Here is a 13,889-nt window from a genome sequence, read left to right as displayed (position 1 = left end):
TGAATAGTGATAATATGCCTCAAAAATGACCCAGTGAACAGGTTAGAAAACTAAAAACCTTTAGAGTCATGAGAGTTGCGATCTGCCTCTTGAGATACTACATGGGCAAAAGTATTGGGACACGTGGCCATCCCATTCTATATCCATAGGCATCAATATGGAGTTGGTCCCCCCCTTTACAGCTGCTACTCTTTGAGAAAGGTTTTCCATAAGATTTTGGAGAGCATTTGTGAGGTCAGGCACTGACGTTGGATGTGGAGGTCTAGCTCACAATCTCTGTTCTAGTCCACCGCAAAGGTGTTCAGTGGGTTTCAGGTCTGGGCTCAGTCAGGGCCAGTCAAGTTCTTCCACAACAAAGTCACCCATTTTTCGCTTTTTCAAAAATTATGCGAAATATAAAGAATGTTGAAAATAACGCCCTCCAAAAAGTATGTAGATATTTGCTGCCACCTAGTGAAAATTGGACGGTATCATAACATTTTTTCAATTCCAATAAAATAAAAAAATACGGATTGTCGAAAAGAGCTGTAGTACTGTTGCTCAGTATTTAGGCTGGTGGATCTCACATGTTAAATAGCTAGTTCGTTAGGAATTTGGGTAGGGAAATTATAGCTTAGTAATTTAAGCTATAATTAAGAAAAGACATACACAGAACGCTGTTATTGTTCGTTGATGTATTTATTTACTTAATGCATAGTCTGACGGAAGCACTCGAGAAAGAATTTAATCGTACTGTGTATAATGACAATACAACCTTGAGACCAGCAATTGTTCCTTAACATTATGGGCTTAATCATTATTACATTTTAAATTAAGAAATATGCTCATACATGCTCAAAAAATGTATGACGAAGCCGTTGTTTTATGCTTATACGAGAACAGTATGGCTATCCCCGCAAGAATTCGGACATCAAAGGAACCTTGCGTGGTCGGTTAACCAACCTTAAACCAGCTTAACTCCGCCCCCTGAATCACGCAGGGACGTTGTGCGTGTTGGGTACGTCACCTTTACGTCAACGGCGCATCCGGGAGTCTCGTAGTTTGACGGGTAGTCGTCATGGAAACGCTCTCAGTTAGCCGCCATTTTGTCAGTTGCTATTTCTTTTTTTCCACTTATTTGCCTTCCTGTCAGAGTAATACTCGTACTTTTATGCGTTTATGGCAGTCGTGTTTTAGGAATGCTTTGGCGACCCTGGACTGGGACAGCTGAGAGGCGTGGCGCTCACTGAGGCGGCGCAGGCTGAGCGGTTTGTCCGGGTGTCCGTACCGCCGGGCCGGTCCGCTGCGCAGCTTGGCAAAGCGCGCCATTTTATGAGATTTCCGACCACCGGTTCGCGAAAACGGGCTTTTCACCCGAAACGGGCTCTGCCTTCCGCGCTATGCTTACGCTTCCCGTGCCCCACGCACAGGAGTGAGAAGCCTGCGGTTGTGCATGCTTGGCGGGCAAGCCTATCAGCTGCCCGGAAGCACCGCGGAGTCCAGGGGCGACGGTGGCGATGCGGGGACGTTAGGCGGACGCCGGCTAAGCAGCGGGGCCGGCAGCTGCGCGGCGGCGCTGGATGCTGCAGCACCTCGCCGCGGCTCTCGGTCCGTAAATGAGGGTCGCGCCTAAGGTGAGTCTGTCCGCATGACGCCGCGATCCACCGCACGACACGCCGTAACGATCCCACTGAGAGCCCCGATACCGGTGTCATAAGGAGTCGTAGCCGGACCACGCTTCTGGCGTACCGCGGCTAGATCAGGACGCCGGGCATTTCCAGTCAGTCCAGTGCATCCCGTGGCTCTTGACGGTAATGTGCTTCAGATGGTACTGGGAGAGGAATGCCGGTCGGAAGCGCATTGATCATTCATTCATCGAGGTTTCGTAAATGTAACATTTGACAGCGCCGTGATCAGGTAAACAGTTTAAGGCAGAGCGCTTTGGTTTTACTGTGTCTCCTGTCAGTTTTCAAGGGCAGCTGGAGACGTCACTTCTCACCGTCTGCCGTCGTTTTTTGTGCGTTTCTGCATGGGTGTTTAAGCTAATGGTTTTTTGGTGGGTTGCGGAGATCTGTGTGAATGCTTTCGAATGCATTTCTAGCACAATGGGAGGAAAAAAAATCAAAACTAGATTTTCGTATGGAGAAGACATCTCTATTTTGCCTCATAAGGGAAAATCGTTTGCAAAATCGCGAGAAATTTTTAATTCCTCACATATATCTCCTGAATCTATGCGATGATTTTAAATTATTGGAAATTTGTAGCATATGTTGCTTTTGCGATTTATATTACGTTCCTTGGAAATTAAACCTTTCCGATACCTTCATAGTCCGCCTGTCGTTCTGTTACCTGAATGTGTTCCCGTTAAGCACATAGGGACTTGCCCTTACTGCAGTGTGGTTGGTTTTATATGTGAACACTTACGATGCATTGGTATTTGATAATTGATAAATGGGTCATTTTTGTTTCTCCACCCTCTGGACAAAATAACATTGTCTGTATATGTCAGTTTTTCCCTCAGGTTAATATGCCATTGAGAGCAGATTGTACTCTCAGCAGCCATGGGTTTTAATGCTTTGTCTGTGTTATTTTGCATCCAATGTTTTATGGGAAAAACAGATCTTGTTTCTATCAGCCAGGTTCGACTGAAACACTTCTCCACTCAGCTTGTTTCACCACCAAGCTGCAGTTAATGATGGGAAAAATGAAGCTTCAGAAGCCATAGTGGGTGGGCTCGTCGCATCCCATCAATCACTGCCTTTTCTGTCCAATAGTCAAGCCAGGCAGCATTTGACAGAGCATTGTAATCCCACCCACTGTGGATTTTGAAGCCTTGTTGCAAACTTATCGTTAGTGACACTTAATTGGGAATAGTGAGTAACTGCTTTATTTGCCTGCATGTCGTTAGACAATGACAATTTAAGAAATAAATGTAATGCTCTTTTAGTAAAAACTAATATACGTTTATCGATAGCCAGTATATATGTGCTGCAGAACCTCTATGCTTGTAGCATGGTGGACATCTTCTGGTCTTTCTAGTCCGACTGTGTGGTTTTATTATTACTATGGCCATCCATCATCCAGCCGCCACAGACCTGAGGCAGGATTCAAACCCACAAACTTGGAGGTATGAGGCAACAGTGCTGCACACTGTGTTGAGGCATTGGTTAGTGAGTTTTTAATCTTCGGGAATTTTTTTTTTGTTTGTGTGTGATTGTACGAACAATTGAAATTGCCGAGAGGAAAATATCATCTTGAATGGTGCCTGGCTGGTCTGAGCTCCTCCGTACGGTGTTTATACACCCTACTCCACCATACAACGGCCGGCCTTGGGTTTTAATCTGCTCAGTCAGATTTTATATTGTGGTCTGTGTTCCACATTGTTTTGTCAGAGTAAATGGTCTGTGGTTTGATGAACTTAATGTATATTAGCACTTTTTAAACCAAACGTGAACATGCATCCTTTTGTCCTACTAGATGAACAGAGCTCTTGGCTCTTTTTGGATCTTGTAATCAGAGAACTTCCTCTTTGGTTCCACTCCTCACATAACTGTAACACCAAGCCTGTGAAAGCTGGGCCCAGTTGTAAAGATTTCAGGTCCTTATAGTTGGTTGTGGTTTTCTATCATTCTTCTTTCAGGTTGGTGTGAGATTTGTGATCGTTGAAATTAATTCTTTTTGTTCTTGTTGCAGCTTTTCTGGGCTGATTACTTCAGTATTTTCACTGATGATATATATTGACTTTAGATAGAGGCAGACTTGCATAATATCCATATGTGTGCTGTAATGGACTCGCCATTAATGTATATGCACATTGATGGGTGTGTAAAGGAGTAAACAAACTTCTGTATTTGTCTAATATTGTTAGGATATTTTTAATTCTTTTAATTACACTTTTAAAAATAACATTTCATGGTTTCAATTGCTGCTGTGGAATTAGAATTTCCTGTATTAGGTATATATATATATATATATATATATATATATATATATATATATATATATATAATGTACAAGTCAGAATCTATGTCATCACAATGGCAGGTAAATCTGTTTTTTGTTTGAAATTAGGTCCACAAAAAGTTCACATTATGACATTAGGAGAGTTCTTTCCTGAAATATATTTCAGTATTTGAACAAAAAAAATGTTGTGGAAGTAGTAGCTGTTTTCATATAATGAAAAGCTAAGTAAGAGAAAAGTGAGTTTATACCACCTGAGCTAGGTAACGAAGGGCTTTGTAATTAGTGGTCTAGTAGATTGTCGTTTGCAGATGATGCAATAGGACATAAAGGTGGACTGTTTTAAACATTGTGAGCCACCTGCTTTATTCGAGGACAAATCTAGATCTAGATTCAGCTTTATGGCTAAATAAAATGGTAATGAATAGTAATACTCACTGTGTTTCCATATTAACTATAATTAGCAATTATGATTGGTGGTAGAAGTGTCAGTAGTTTGTCATGGAATACGATCTAGGTCAAATTGCTGGATACTAGAATGTGTGTCTTTAATAGAGGGGATTTATAAATGTATTATAAAATTCTTTTCATGTGGATTATCGCCTTAATATATTGGTGGGTCTGCTGCCTTCGTATTTCCTGTTTTCACCCATCCTATTTCGCCTTATAGACAGTAGTATTTCATGTTTTCAGGCTCAATGAAATTATTGCATTTTCGTTAACTCTAATCTGGCTATTTAAATGCACAACAAAACAGCATTTAGTCGCAATAGTCATTTACAGTGCTGCTAATATTTCTGACTCCAAATGAGCTAAATCTCATTCACAGCACCTGTTTTTTCCTTCATTCCTACAAAAACACGTGTGACATTTCTGTGACCTGTACCTTGTCACTGTTGATGGGTTAAATATGTCCTAATTGAGAAATGCTATTCTGGACCCGAAGTGTGATATTCAATGCTGGCTCCTCCTCATCTTTAGATATAGCAGTAAAAATGGAAATGGTGAACACCCTTTAACTAGTACACTTGAGAGAATCGGTTTGATAAAAATCACTTTTCAAATTAGTTACTTTTTGTTATGGACTTGCTGAATTGCACATTACTTTTGCTTTTGTAATTCGTTTAAATTATTAAAGAAAATCAAATGGTACATTAGCAATTAAGGAACTGATCTTGGATTCAAAATATTGTAGGTCAGTCTTCTCATGTTCATATGCTGTCTGTGGTATCTTTGAGCAAAGTACTGCATAGGAATTGATTCAGTGAATTTTGTAGGTATAATAATGGTTCATTTACATTGCAAAAATTTGCAAATAAATTTAATAATATACTACAAAGTTAAATAGATACTGGAAATTCTCCTGTTACAGAAAGAAAAGGTGATTGTTCTGTGTTTATCCCACTGCTCTTCTTTGGTAAGTTTGTTTCTTCTTGTCTCTAGACAAATGCTGCTCCTGCATTGGGTTGCTTTTTTCTGCTGGGAACTAATGTGTGAAAAGCAGCTTGAGAATATGACAATGTGCAATTTCATTTCTCGTTTATTACTTGTTTTCCTATTGGATAATAAGTGGAAGCTCTGCCCTGGCAACAAAAGTAGGTTATTTGCATTCTGCCTTGTGATTGGGTGAGTTTGTCAAAGACCAGGCCAATGACATGAGATCTTACTGGTGGTAGGCTGTTGTAATTAGGTGCTGTTGCTGGGGTTCAGAATAGTGGTTACTCTGTGTGACTCCTGCATTGTTGCCTGGTGAAAGATGTTGATAAATGCGCCTTTAATGATCTGCAAAATTCACACTTGCGGCATATAGTCCGATTATAACACAGAACTGAAAAGATTTGATTTATGGACCAGAAGCTTTCTTGTGCAGAACACTCCTTTGAATTGGATTTAATTATACCTATACTAAATAATTACACGGATGACTCGAGTAGCTCCCATTCCTGCAGTGTGTGTCAGCCGATGCGTGTGTCGGTGTGTGAGCGGTACGTCGCGGCTGTTTGCGGGAGTTCCGGGAGCAGGTCACAGGCTTGGCCCTCCGCTGGCTCTGGGGCTGCTCGCTCCGGCAGCATCAGACAGCAGCTGCTTTCACAGGCGAGTCCATGCAGTTTTTGGCTCAGCAGAGCACCGTGCTTTCTGCACGCTCATGGAACGATTTGCTCGCGCTTTAACAGGCTGTTTTATAATGACATCAGATGTTTTCTATCTATTTTATTTTTTTTCTGGTTTACAAATTTAATTTTTTAATCTGTATGACCCCTGGAAGGCTAAATTTGTTTCTAAACCCAAAACCGGCCTGAATCCAGCAGGGTTTAAAAATATGTGTACAGGAATAATTTCACTGAGGTCATTTCTGCTGACTCACACTTACAACCCGTTATATTTCAGGAGGGGAGACTTCAGCATGCAAACCCTCATTCGTGTGGCTTGCACCTTCGTTCTCTTTCCATGCCGCTGGGCCCATGCCTTCACAGATGGCCCACTCCCAGCCGCAGTGCAGTGAGCACCTGCTGTGTGTGGGGGCCTCTGGGACGGAGCTGTCATACAGTGAGCCGGCCACAGACTCCCAGGTACCTGCACTCATGTACGGGGGACACCCCCTTTGGGGCAGATGATGCTTTGTCTTTCTTTTGTTTATTATAATGCTGCTTTATGCTGGTATGTGCATATTATTTCATCATTTGATATCACTGTGGTATTTGTGTGTGTTTTTTTTAATGTAGATGGTTCACTGTGAAGTATGTGTAATGACATTAAAGCATTTATTTAGTAATGCGTTTTCTCTTTCTGTAAATGGGTGTGAGCATTGGAGGGATATAACTGCACCCTATTTAAAAATGCAACAGTGTGTGTTTAAGTTTTAAGAGCTATTTTTTAAAAAAATAACTAGCTACGGTGTTTGCATGGTAGCCGACGGCACACACTGAGACAGAGGTTAAGTGTCTGGTTCTAAGGAAGCTAACCAGGGCTTTCCGTTACAGGGGCTCATGCCACAGTGTTTCCGTGAGCCGGCTTCTGCTCCATTGAGGAAACTGTCCATCGACCTGATCAAAACTTACAAGCACATCAATGAGGTATGACATTTTCCATACTATACCCGATTAATGCACCATTTTCTTTTTTCGTAAGTTTATAATTATGTGTAACGCATCTGTTAGGCTGTGGCTTGTGCGTTAGCGTAGGCATGAAACTTCAGTCTCCTGACTCCTGTCGTCTTTTTGACATTGAGGTGTACTATGCAAAAAAGAAGAGACGATATCAGCAAGGCCGAGGTGATGACTCCAGTCACAAGAAGGAGAGAAAAGTGTACAATGATGGCTATGATGATGACAACTATGACTACATAGTGAAGAATGGCGAGACATGGATGGACCGCTATGAAATAGATTCTTTGATCGGCAAAGGATCATTTGGGCAGGTATGATAATTAAGTGTAATGCAGACTAATGAAATGTTGGCCATTGCTTGGTCTTTTAGATTAAATATGGCCCCACTGGGACCTGCAAACGTTTTTGCTGAAATTTTGTAGAGAATAACTTGAGGATTACCACAACATAGATATTGATACAATCTCTAGATTGTCTAGAGTTTTGTTTTGACTCTGAGAACAGTGCAATTTTAGATCTGGTTGACTTGAGAGAACGGGTCTGAGTGTTTAGTGTCTGCAAAACGGTTGGCGTACTTTCTTGGGACGTCTCCCTCTCTGTCTCCTTGATCCCACTGCCTTGGTTAAGTGCAGTTTCCCTCTTTGCTGTTAGGTTGTGAAAGCCTATGACCGCGCTGAGCAGGAGTGGGTCGCTATTAAGATCATCAAAAACAAGAAGGCTTTTCTCAATCAAGCGCAGATTGAAGTCCGACTTCTAGAGCTGATGAACAAACACGACACGGAGCTCAAGTACTACATAGGTATTGCTGTTTGTACCTGTCACTAGGGTGGCCAAAATACAATAATGAATGAACCTAATAAATGTAAGCTTCGCTGTTTTCACCTTAGACTTTATTTTTTTTTTCTTTTCAGTCCACTTGAAGCGCCACTTCATGTTTCGAAACCACCTCTGTCTGGTGTTTGAGATGCTCTCCTACAACTTGTATGACCTGCTGAGGAATACCAACTTCCGTGGCGTCTCTCTCAACCTGACCCGGAAGTTCGCCCAGCAGATGTGCACGGCGCTGCTCTTCCTGGCCACGCCCGAGCTCAGCGTCATCCACTGCGACCTGAAGCCGGAGAACATACTGCTGTGTAACCCCAAGAGAAGTGCCATCAAGATTGTGGACTTTGGGAGCTCTTGTCAACTTGGCCAGAGGGTGAATTGGATGCACTTGTTCATGTAGTCTGTTAGCACAGAAGCTTTGCATATTGAGATGTCATTAACCGATGACAAATTGATGTGATGGCTCAACTTGTTTCTTAGATTTACCAGTACATCCAAAGCCGATTCTACCGCTCCCCCGAGGTGCTTCTGGGCATGCCCTATGACTTGGCCATAGACATGTGGTCTCTGGGCTGCATCTTGGTGGAGATGCACACCGGCGAGCCCCTCTTCAGTGGAGCAAATGAGGTACATTGTCCAACTGTACTGCCTAGATCATTATGTGCATTAAAGGTCGTCATTGTAGGCTGTCCACAGGAAAATACAAGAGTAAAAATTCCGGGTACTTAATTAACAGCAGTATGAACTCATTAAATACTAGTTTCACTTTTCAGGAAAGGCATGTTTACTATGTGTAGGGTAATAAAATGTGTCATGTAATTATTTGATGACGTGTTTCTGAATGGACACAAATCTATTGTACAGCCTAACCTGTTAGAATGAGAACATCCACTGACTGATAGAAACCTTCATTATTGCTTCTCAAACTTGTCTATCTATAATAATATCCAACATCGCCTTCTCAAATCTTCACAGACAGATCAAATGAATAAAATTGTGGAGGTCCTCGGCGTCCCTCCCAGTCACATTATGGATTTGGCTCCCAAGGCCAGGAAGTTTTTCGAGAAGTTGTCTGACGGCACATGGGGTGTGAAGAAGACCAAAGATGGGAAGAGGGTGTGTATGTCCGACATCTGTCGTCTCGGAAGCTTACTGCCATGGTTGGTTGGAGTCTCGGTCTTTGGCACTGGTGTGGGACTGTCGCATTTTATGAGCGTTTCTCTGCCCTGCAGTACAAGCCACCGGCTACACGGAAGCTGCATGCTATCCTGGGAGTTGAAGTGGGGGGGCCAGGCGGCCGTCGGGCCGGGGAGGCCGGTCACACCGTTGCTGACTATCTGAAGTTCAAGGACCTCATCTTACGGATGTTGGACTACGACCCCAAAAGCCGCATCCAGGCATATTACGCTCTGCAGCACAGTTTCTTTAAGAAGACCGCAGACGAGGGTACCAACACGAGCACCAGTGTGTCCACCAGCCCGATGGACCACTCGCAGTCCTCCGGCACCACGTCCAGCGCCTCCTCTAGTTCAGGTGCTCCTGTGGGGGGGGGATCGCGTTGTTCTAGCCATTCTTCTCTTTTCAATATGGTAGCGTGCGTCTTGTATAAGCTGTAACACCTCACGCCATTCATACAACACGCAGTCATCCAGACTGCCACACATCAGGGAAGTTCACCAGTTTAGCTGCACTGCATTTTCCACTGGCATTGGCATCGCAATCACAGTCAGAATGTCTTGTCTGTAGATCCAGAGGTCACTTATAATATTACATACATTTTAGGAGCCCCGCCCTCAGTGTTCCCCAGTACTGGGTGTTATTTTGTATTGTACTTATTTTATAGTATTCATGAATAACACTTTCTCTCTGGTGTCATTTTACTGTTTTGTTTGCTCACTTGTATGCTTGCATGACATGTTTGTTTTCCTTAAGGAGGTTCCTCTGGTACCAGTACTGGTGGCCGAGTGAGGTCCGACCTGAGCCACCAGCACAGTGGGCCCTGGATCAGCACCGGATCGGTTTTGGACCGCGAGAAGCTGTGTGGTCAGGTAAGTCGCTGTGCCGACTGGGAGAGCAACTTGCATCTTCTTCTTGAATCGGAGTCACTCTAGTCTCACTTTACCTCTGCCTGGCAGGTGAGGCAGACTTACGCGGTTCCTGTGGCCTGGAAGGAGCCGGTCCCTGCAGAAACCCATCCTGTTCAGGAGACCAGCTTCCTTGTTCCTCCCAAGCAGCTTGCAGTGTTACAGAGCGCCCCCTTGAGGCCAGGTGTGGCAGCATGGCCACAGCCAGGCCTCCTCTCACCCACCAGTACCATGTCGACGCAGAAATCCATGGAGGTGGGGCAGGGCCATATTTCCATGGGCTCCTTGTCTTCCTCGGCCTCCTCTTTCTCCACGTCCTCCTCTTCCACTGGGAACCAAGGCAACCAGATCTACCAGAACCACCCCATTCCTGCCCATGCCTTGGACTTTGGCCAAAATAGTGGCTTGACGACGGGCGTTGGTGATTTCTCAAACTCCCAAAAGGAGACTGCCGTGGCAGAGCACCCCCCGTACCCCCTAGGTACAGCGTCAGGACCCGGCCGGTTCGTCTCTGAGGCGTCTCACCTGGGTGGGAGGCCAGGTCTCCAGAGGGAGGATGGTGCTCTACAGCCGCACTCTGTGGCCAGCTCCTGAGTGTGAGAGAACGAGGGAAATCTCACTGAACCATTACAACCCTACAGACGTTTTTTGTCTTTTTTTAAAGATCATCTACTTGCAAAGATCTCTGTAATATGGCAAGAATTCTGCCGAGATGTGCATACACCATTTTATGTGGTACTCTGACTCCAGTTATTCCATAGAGGAACTGCCTCTGAGTCGGTGGCAGGTGTTCTGTGTGTGTGTGTGTGTGTGTCTGTCTGTCTGTGCGAGTGGCTGACTCTGTCTGTCTGTATCAGTGATTGCTCTCTGTGGGTTAGATAATGTTAGAACCAGATCTGCTGCTGCTTTTTGGCAAAATATTACATCCTCACAGTTAATACTTGAGTGTGTGTTCTGGGTTTTGCCGTTCCGTTGGCAAGCGTTGCATCGACGGCCAGTCGCCGCTATCAGAAGTGCACGGCAGTGACATCCCAGCCTTTCCAGGGCGTTCTCAGTGCCACCCTCTGGACCCTGCTGGCTCCGGGGTCTGAAAGACATGTTTGGGGGGGGGGGGGGGGGGGGTCTGAAGGGCAAAGTAATGGAGAGCCCTGGGTGACGGCCTGGGCCCGCAGTACGCAGAAGATGGAACAGACTCCTTTGCCCAGTCTAAGGACGCCTGAAAGTGGCCAATCCGACCGATGCTCTGATGGATCTGATGGCCTTACGCTGCTGGACTCAGAATGGATAAGATGGACGTTTATTCTTTTAGTACAGAATAGCTATCTTCTATTTTGACTGTAGAAAGCCCTTAATAACTTACGCAAATAGATAAAGGGTGTTTCAGAATGGTAATTTCAAGAGGCCTTTCTTTAAGATTTTATCTAACAGGGTCTTGTAAGTTCACGTGCGTGCCCTACATATGACTTCCTACGCTCCTGAAGGTCAGAGGTGGAATTTCCCAAGAAATGAAATTATATGACTGTGATTCTTCCTATTTGACACCCCCCAAACACCCCATATTTCCATATATTTTCTGTTCGTTTTGAACATAATCCTGCTTATTGCTTAGTGACTGCTTTCTGCCCTCATGATTATGCTGTGAATTTCGCAATATTTTGTTTCACCATCTGACAATTTTGTGGTACCAAAGCTGTATTTTCTCTCTCCTCTCTTTCTTTCTTTTTTTAAAGCTCCTAGATGTTTAATAATGATGTAGCAGTTGGGCACTTTGATGCAAAATTCATCCGGATCCTTTTTTTTTTCAGTACAGACCACCTGTATCTATTGCTTTAACAAAATAGAACTTGGTAAAGTATTTGCTGTTACATTAGTACATTACATTAACTATTGGCTATGTCCCTGGAAATAAATAGCTATCAGTCATCACACAGCAAACCTCTGATGGTCCCCCTGGCCCCTTTACCAAATAATGCTCCACAGCTTCCAGAATAACGGGGAAAAAATATGTTTCCAGACAGCACTGGGCCGTAGACCGCTCTTCTGGGCTGTAACCGGCTCTACTGGCCGGGTGTATAACTGGCTTTGGTCGGGTCTTCTGTTTGTTAAGCAGCACTGTCACCGAAACTCGCAGGATGGAGTAAAAATGTAAGCTTCATTTTTACGTGTAAATTTTGTAGATTTATACAGCCATGTGTTTTTCATAATGATTACTATACGGCAAGATATTCAGATGACAGCAAGACATGTCAGATGCAGAAACTCATTTCTGACTGACTAAGTTTGTATCATGAGAAACATCGGTCTTCATTTCTCTCCCCCCCCAGCCCCCCCCCCCCCCCCCCCACACCCCACTCAGTCCGTATTATTTATTTATTTATTTTCTTGCTGTTCATACTGCAGTTTCCGAACTTTGTTTTTAAGGTTTTACTGCTGAGGGACTTACATTTTGCACCAGTGAAACGGAACTGAAGGGCATTCAACCTGCACACGCATCTGCTGTTTGGTGCCCACAGTTTTTTATAGATTTAAACAGAAATTATGTACGTTTTTATATTTTTAATAAAGGATTTTAGATACGCACTCCATTTTTCCTGCTGGCATTTTTAATACATGTAATTCCTTTTGGAAACCAAGCAGTGGATGAGCATGGGGGTTTTGCTTGGGGGGTGACGATGCTGAGAGCAGGAGATATCAAGGGCTTCAGGACCAGCACGGCCTCTGGGGGGGGCCCCTGCTGTGCCTCCGGCCCTGACTCTCTTTACACGCCATTTCTGTACTTGTAACACATGCAACTTTGCGATCATTTTTTTTTTTTTTTTTTGCAACTTCAAAATTTTAAACTAAGTATGCAAAATGTCAAGCCTCCTTTCATGAAACTGTTTGTTTTTGTCTCTTGTGCACAGCTTGAATCCGTATGGGATGATGGTGTAACGGTAACTTGTTGATAAAGCATTTCATAGCTGTGTCCATGGACTATACATAGTCTAAATAAGATGTTGCTATGTAAATAACCTTTTGTATGATTTTCAAATGGTTATATAAAAATGTTAAATACCTTGTTCTCTGACTTACTGTGTTGATTTTTTTTGCTGTGCTTTTGCCATAGTAATTCCTTCAGACCGTACTTATAAGTTTTCTTATCAAGTGTATTTCTTTCCGTGTCTGTGTGGGGTTTGTATGTTGCTCCCTTGAGATGCTGAGCATATTCTCAGTGTTACAGGTGAGTGCCTCTCTTCCACACCCACAGGTAACACCCTTTTCCCTTGTCTAGCAATAGCTGATATATGACGACCAGTTTAATGGTCTAATTTGCAGCTAGTTGGTGTCTCTCAGTTGTCTATAGAGTGTGACTCTATATATAACTGATGACTGACCTCCTGGCTAGAGTGTTTCCGTGCTTGGTGTCGCATGGTTCCTGGGGTACCCTCCAGACACCCCCCCCCCCCCATTACCCAAACCAAGATAATCTGGTTGGATGGGACCACAGCATTTCAGATTTAAGGGGTGTCTGTAATATTGAATGTGTATCTTCTTTATCTATACATTCTCCATCACTGCTTACGTGGTACGGGGGAGTCTGGAGCCTATTCCAGGAAGAGGACCTAAGGCAGAGTGGGTCCTGGCTGGGGTGCCTTTGAAGGGGACACACACTGACGTGTCTGCGGGCATCACGATGGTGCAAGTGACTACGTTGTTGTCTGACACTTCCAGCAGTGGGGGTTTGAATCCCATGCTCACTGTGTGTGTGTGTGTGAGAGAGTGCATGTTCTCTCTGTGCTGCAAAAATTTAGTTTTGCTTCTCTAATTTCCTCCCACAGTCCAAAGATATGTGCAAAGGCCAGTGGGAACTTTAAATTGCCAATTGTCTGAGCCATTTGCCATTGGTGGGTGGTCCCATATTATAGGAGAAGTGGGGGCGAAAGTTATCTGCCTC

The 13,889-nt window shown here is 43.9% G+C and overlaps 1 protein-coding gene across 5 annotated transcripts; it reads left to right on the top strand.

Annotated features, from left to right (window-relative positions):
* The first annotated feature begins 830 nt into the window (after positions 1-830).
* On the top strand, positions 831-12,279 carry LOC125711521 (dual specificity tyrosine-phosphorylation-regulated kinase 1A-like). 5 transcript variants are annotated; one of them, XM_048980494.1, is made up of 11 exons: positions 831-1,613; positions 6,328-6,509; positions 6,921-7,013; positions 7,169-7,357; positions 7,698-7,845; positions 7,958-8,244; positions 8,352-8,498; positions 8,847-8,987; positions 9,104-9,404; positions 9,804-9,919; positions 10,007-12,279. In XM_048980494.1, the coding sequence occupies exons 2-11, from the start codon at positions 6,402-6,404 to the stop codon at positions 10,547-10,549; spliced, it is 2,073 nt and encodes a 690-aa protein (XP_048836451.1). In that variant the 5' UTR covers positions 831-1,613; positions 6,328-6,401; the 3' UTR covers positions 10,550-12,279. The 5 variants fall into 5 exon arrangements, with proteins under 5 accessions (XP_048836451.1, XP_048836455.1, XP_048836453.1 ...); XM_048980498.1 differs by lacking the exon at positions 831-1,613 and adding an exon at positions 1,620-1,896; XM_048980496.1 differs by lacking the exon at positions 831-1,613 and adding an exon at positions 1,903-3,106.
* Positions 12,280-13,889: the final 1,610 nt, after the last annotated feature.

The sequence above is a fragment of the Brienomyrus brachyistius genome, chromosome 17 (genome assembly GCF_023856365.1).
Source record: "Brienomyrus brachyistius isolate T26 chromosome 17, BBRACH_0.4, whole genome shotgun sequence".
NCBI classification, from domain to species: Eukaryota; Metazoa; Chordata; class Actinopteri; order Osteoglossiformes; family Mormyridae; genus Brienomyrus; species Brienomyrus brachyistius.
This window is presented reverse-complemented; position numbering and strand designations above follow the sequence as displayed.

What these genes read in the sequence shown, in the direction of transcription:
- LOC125711521 (XM_048980494.1), top strand. Translation starts at nt 6,402, where the DNA reads ATGCCTTCACAGATGGCCCACTCCCAGCCGCAGTGCAGTGAGCACCTG. An exon ending in CTTACAAGCACATCAATGAG is followed by an intron (nt 7,014 to 7,168) that starts GTATGACATTTT and finishes TTTGACATTGAG; the next exon opens with GTGTACTATGCAAAAAAGAA. An exon ending in CTTGTCAACTTGGCCAGAGG is followed by an intron (nt 8,245 to 8,351) that starts GTGAATTGGATG and finishes CTTGTTTCTTAG; the next exon opens with ATTTACCAGTACATCCAAAG.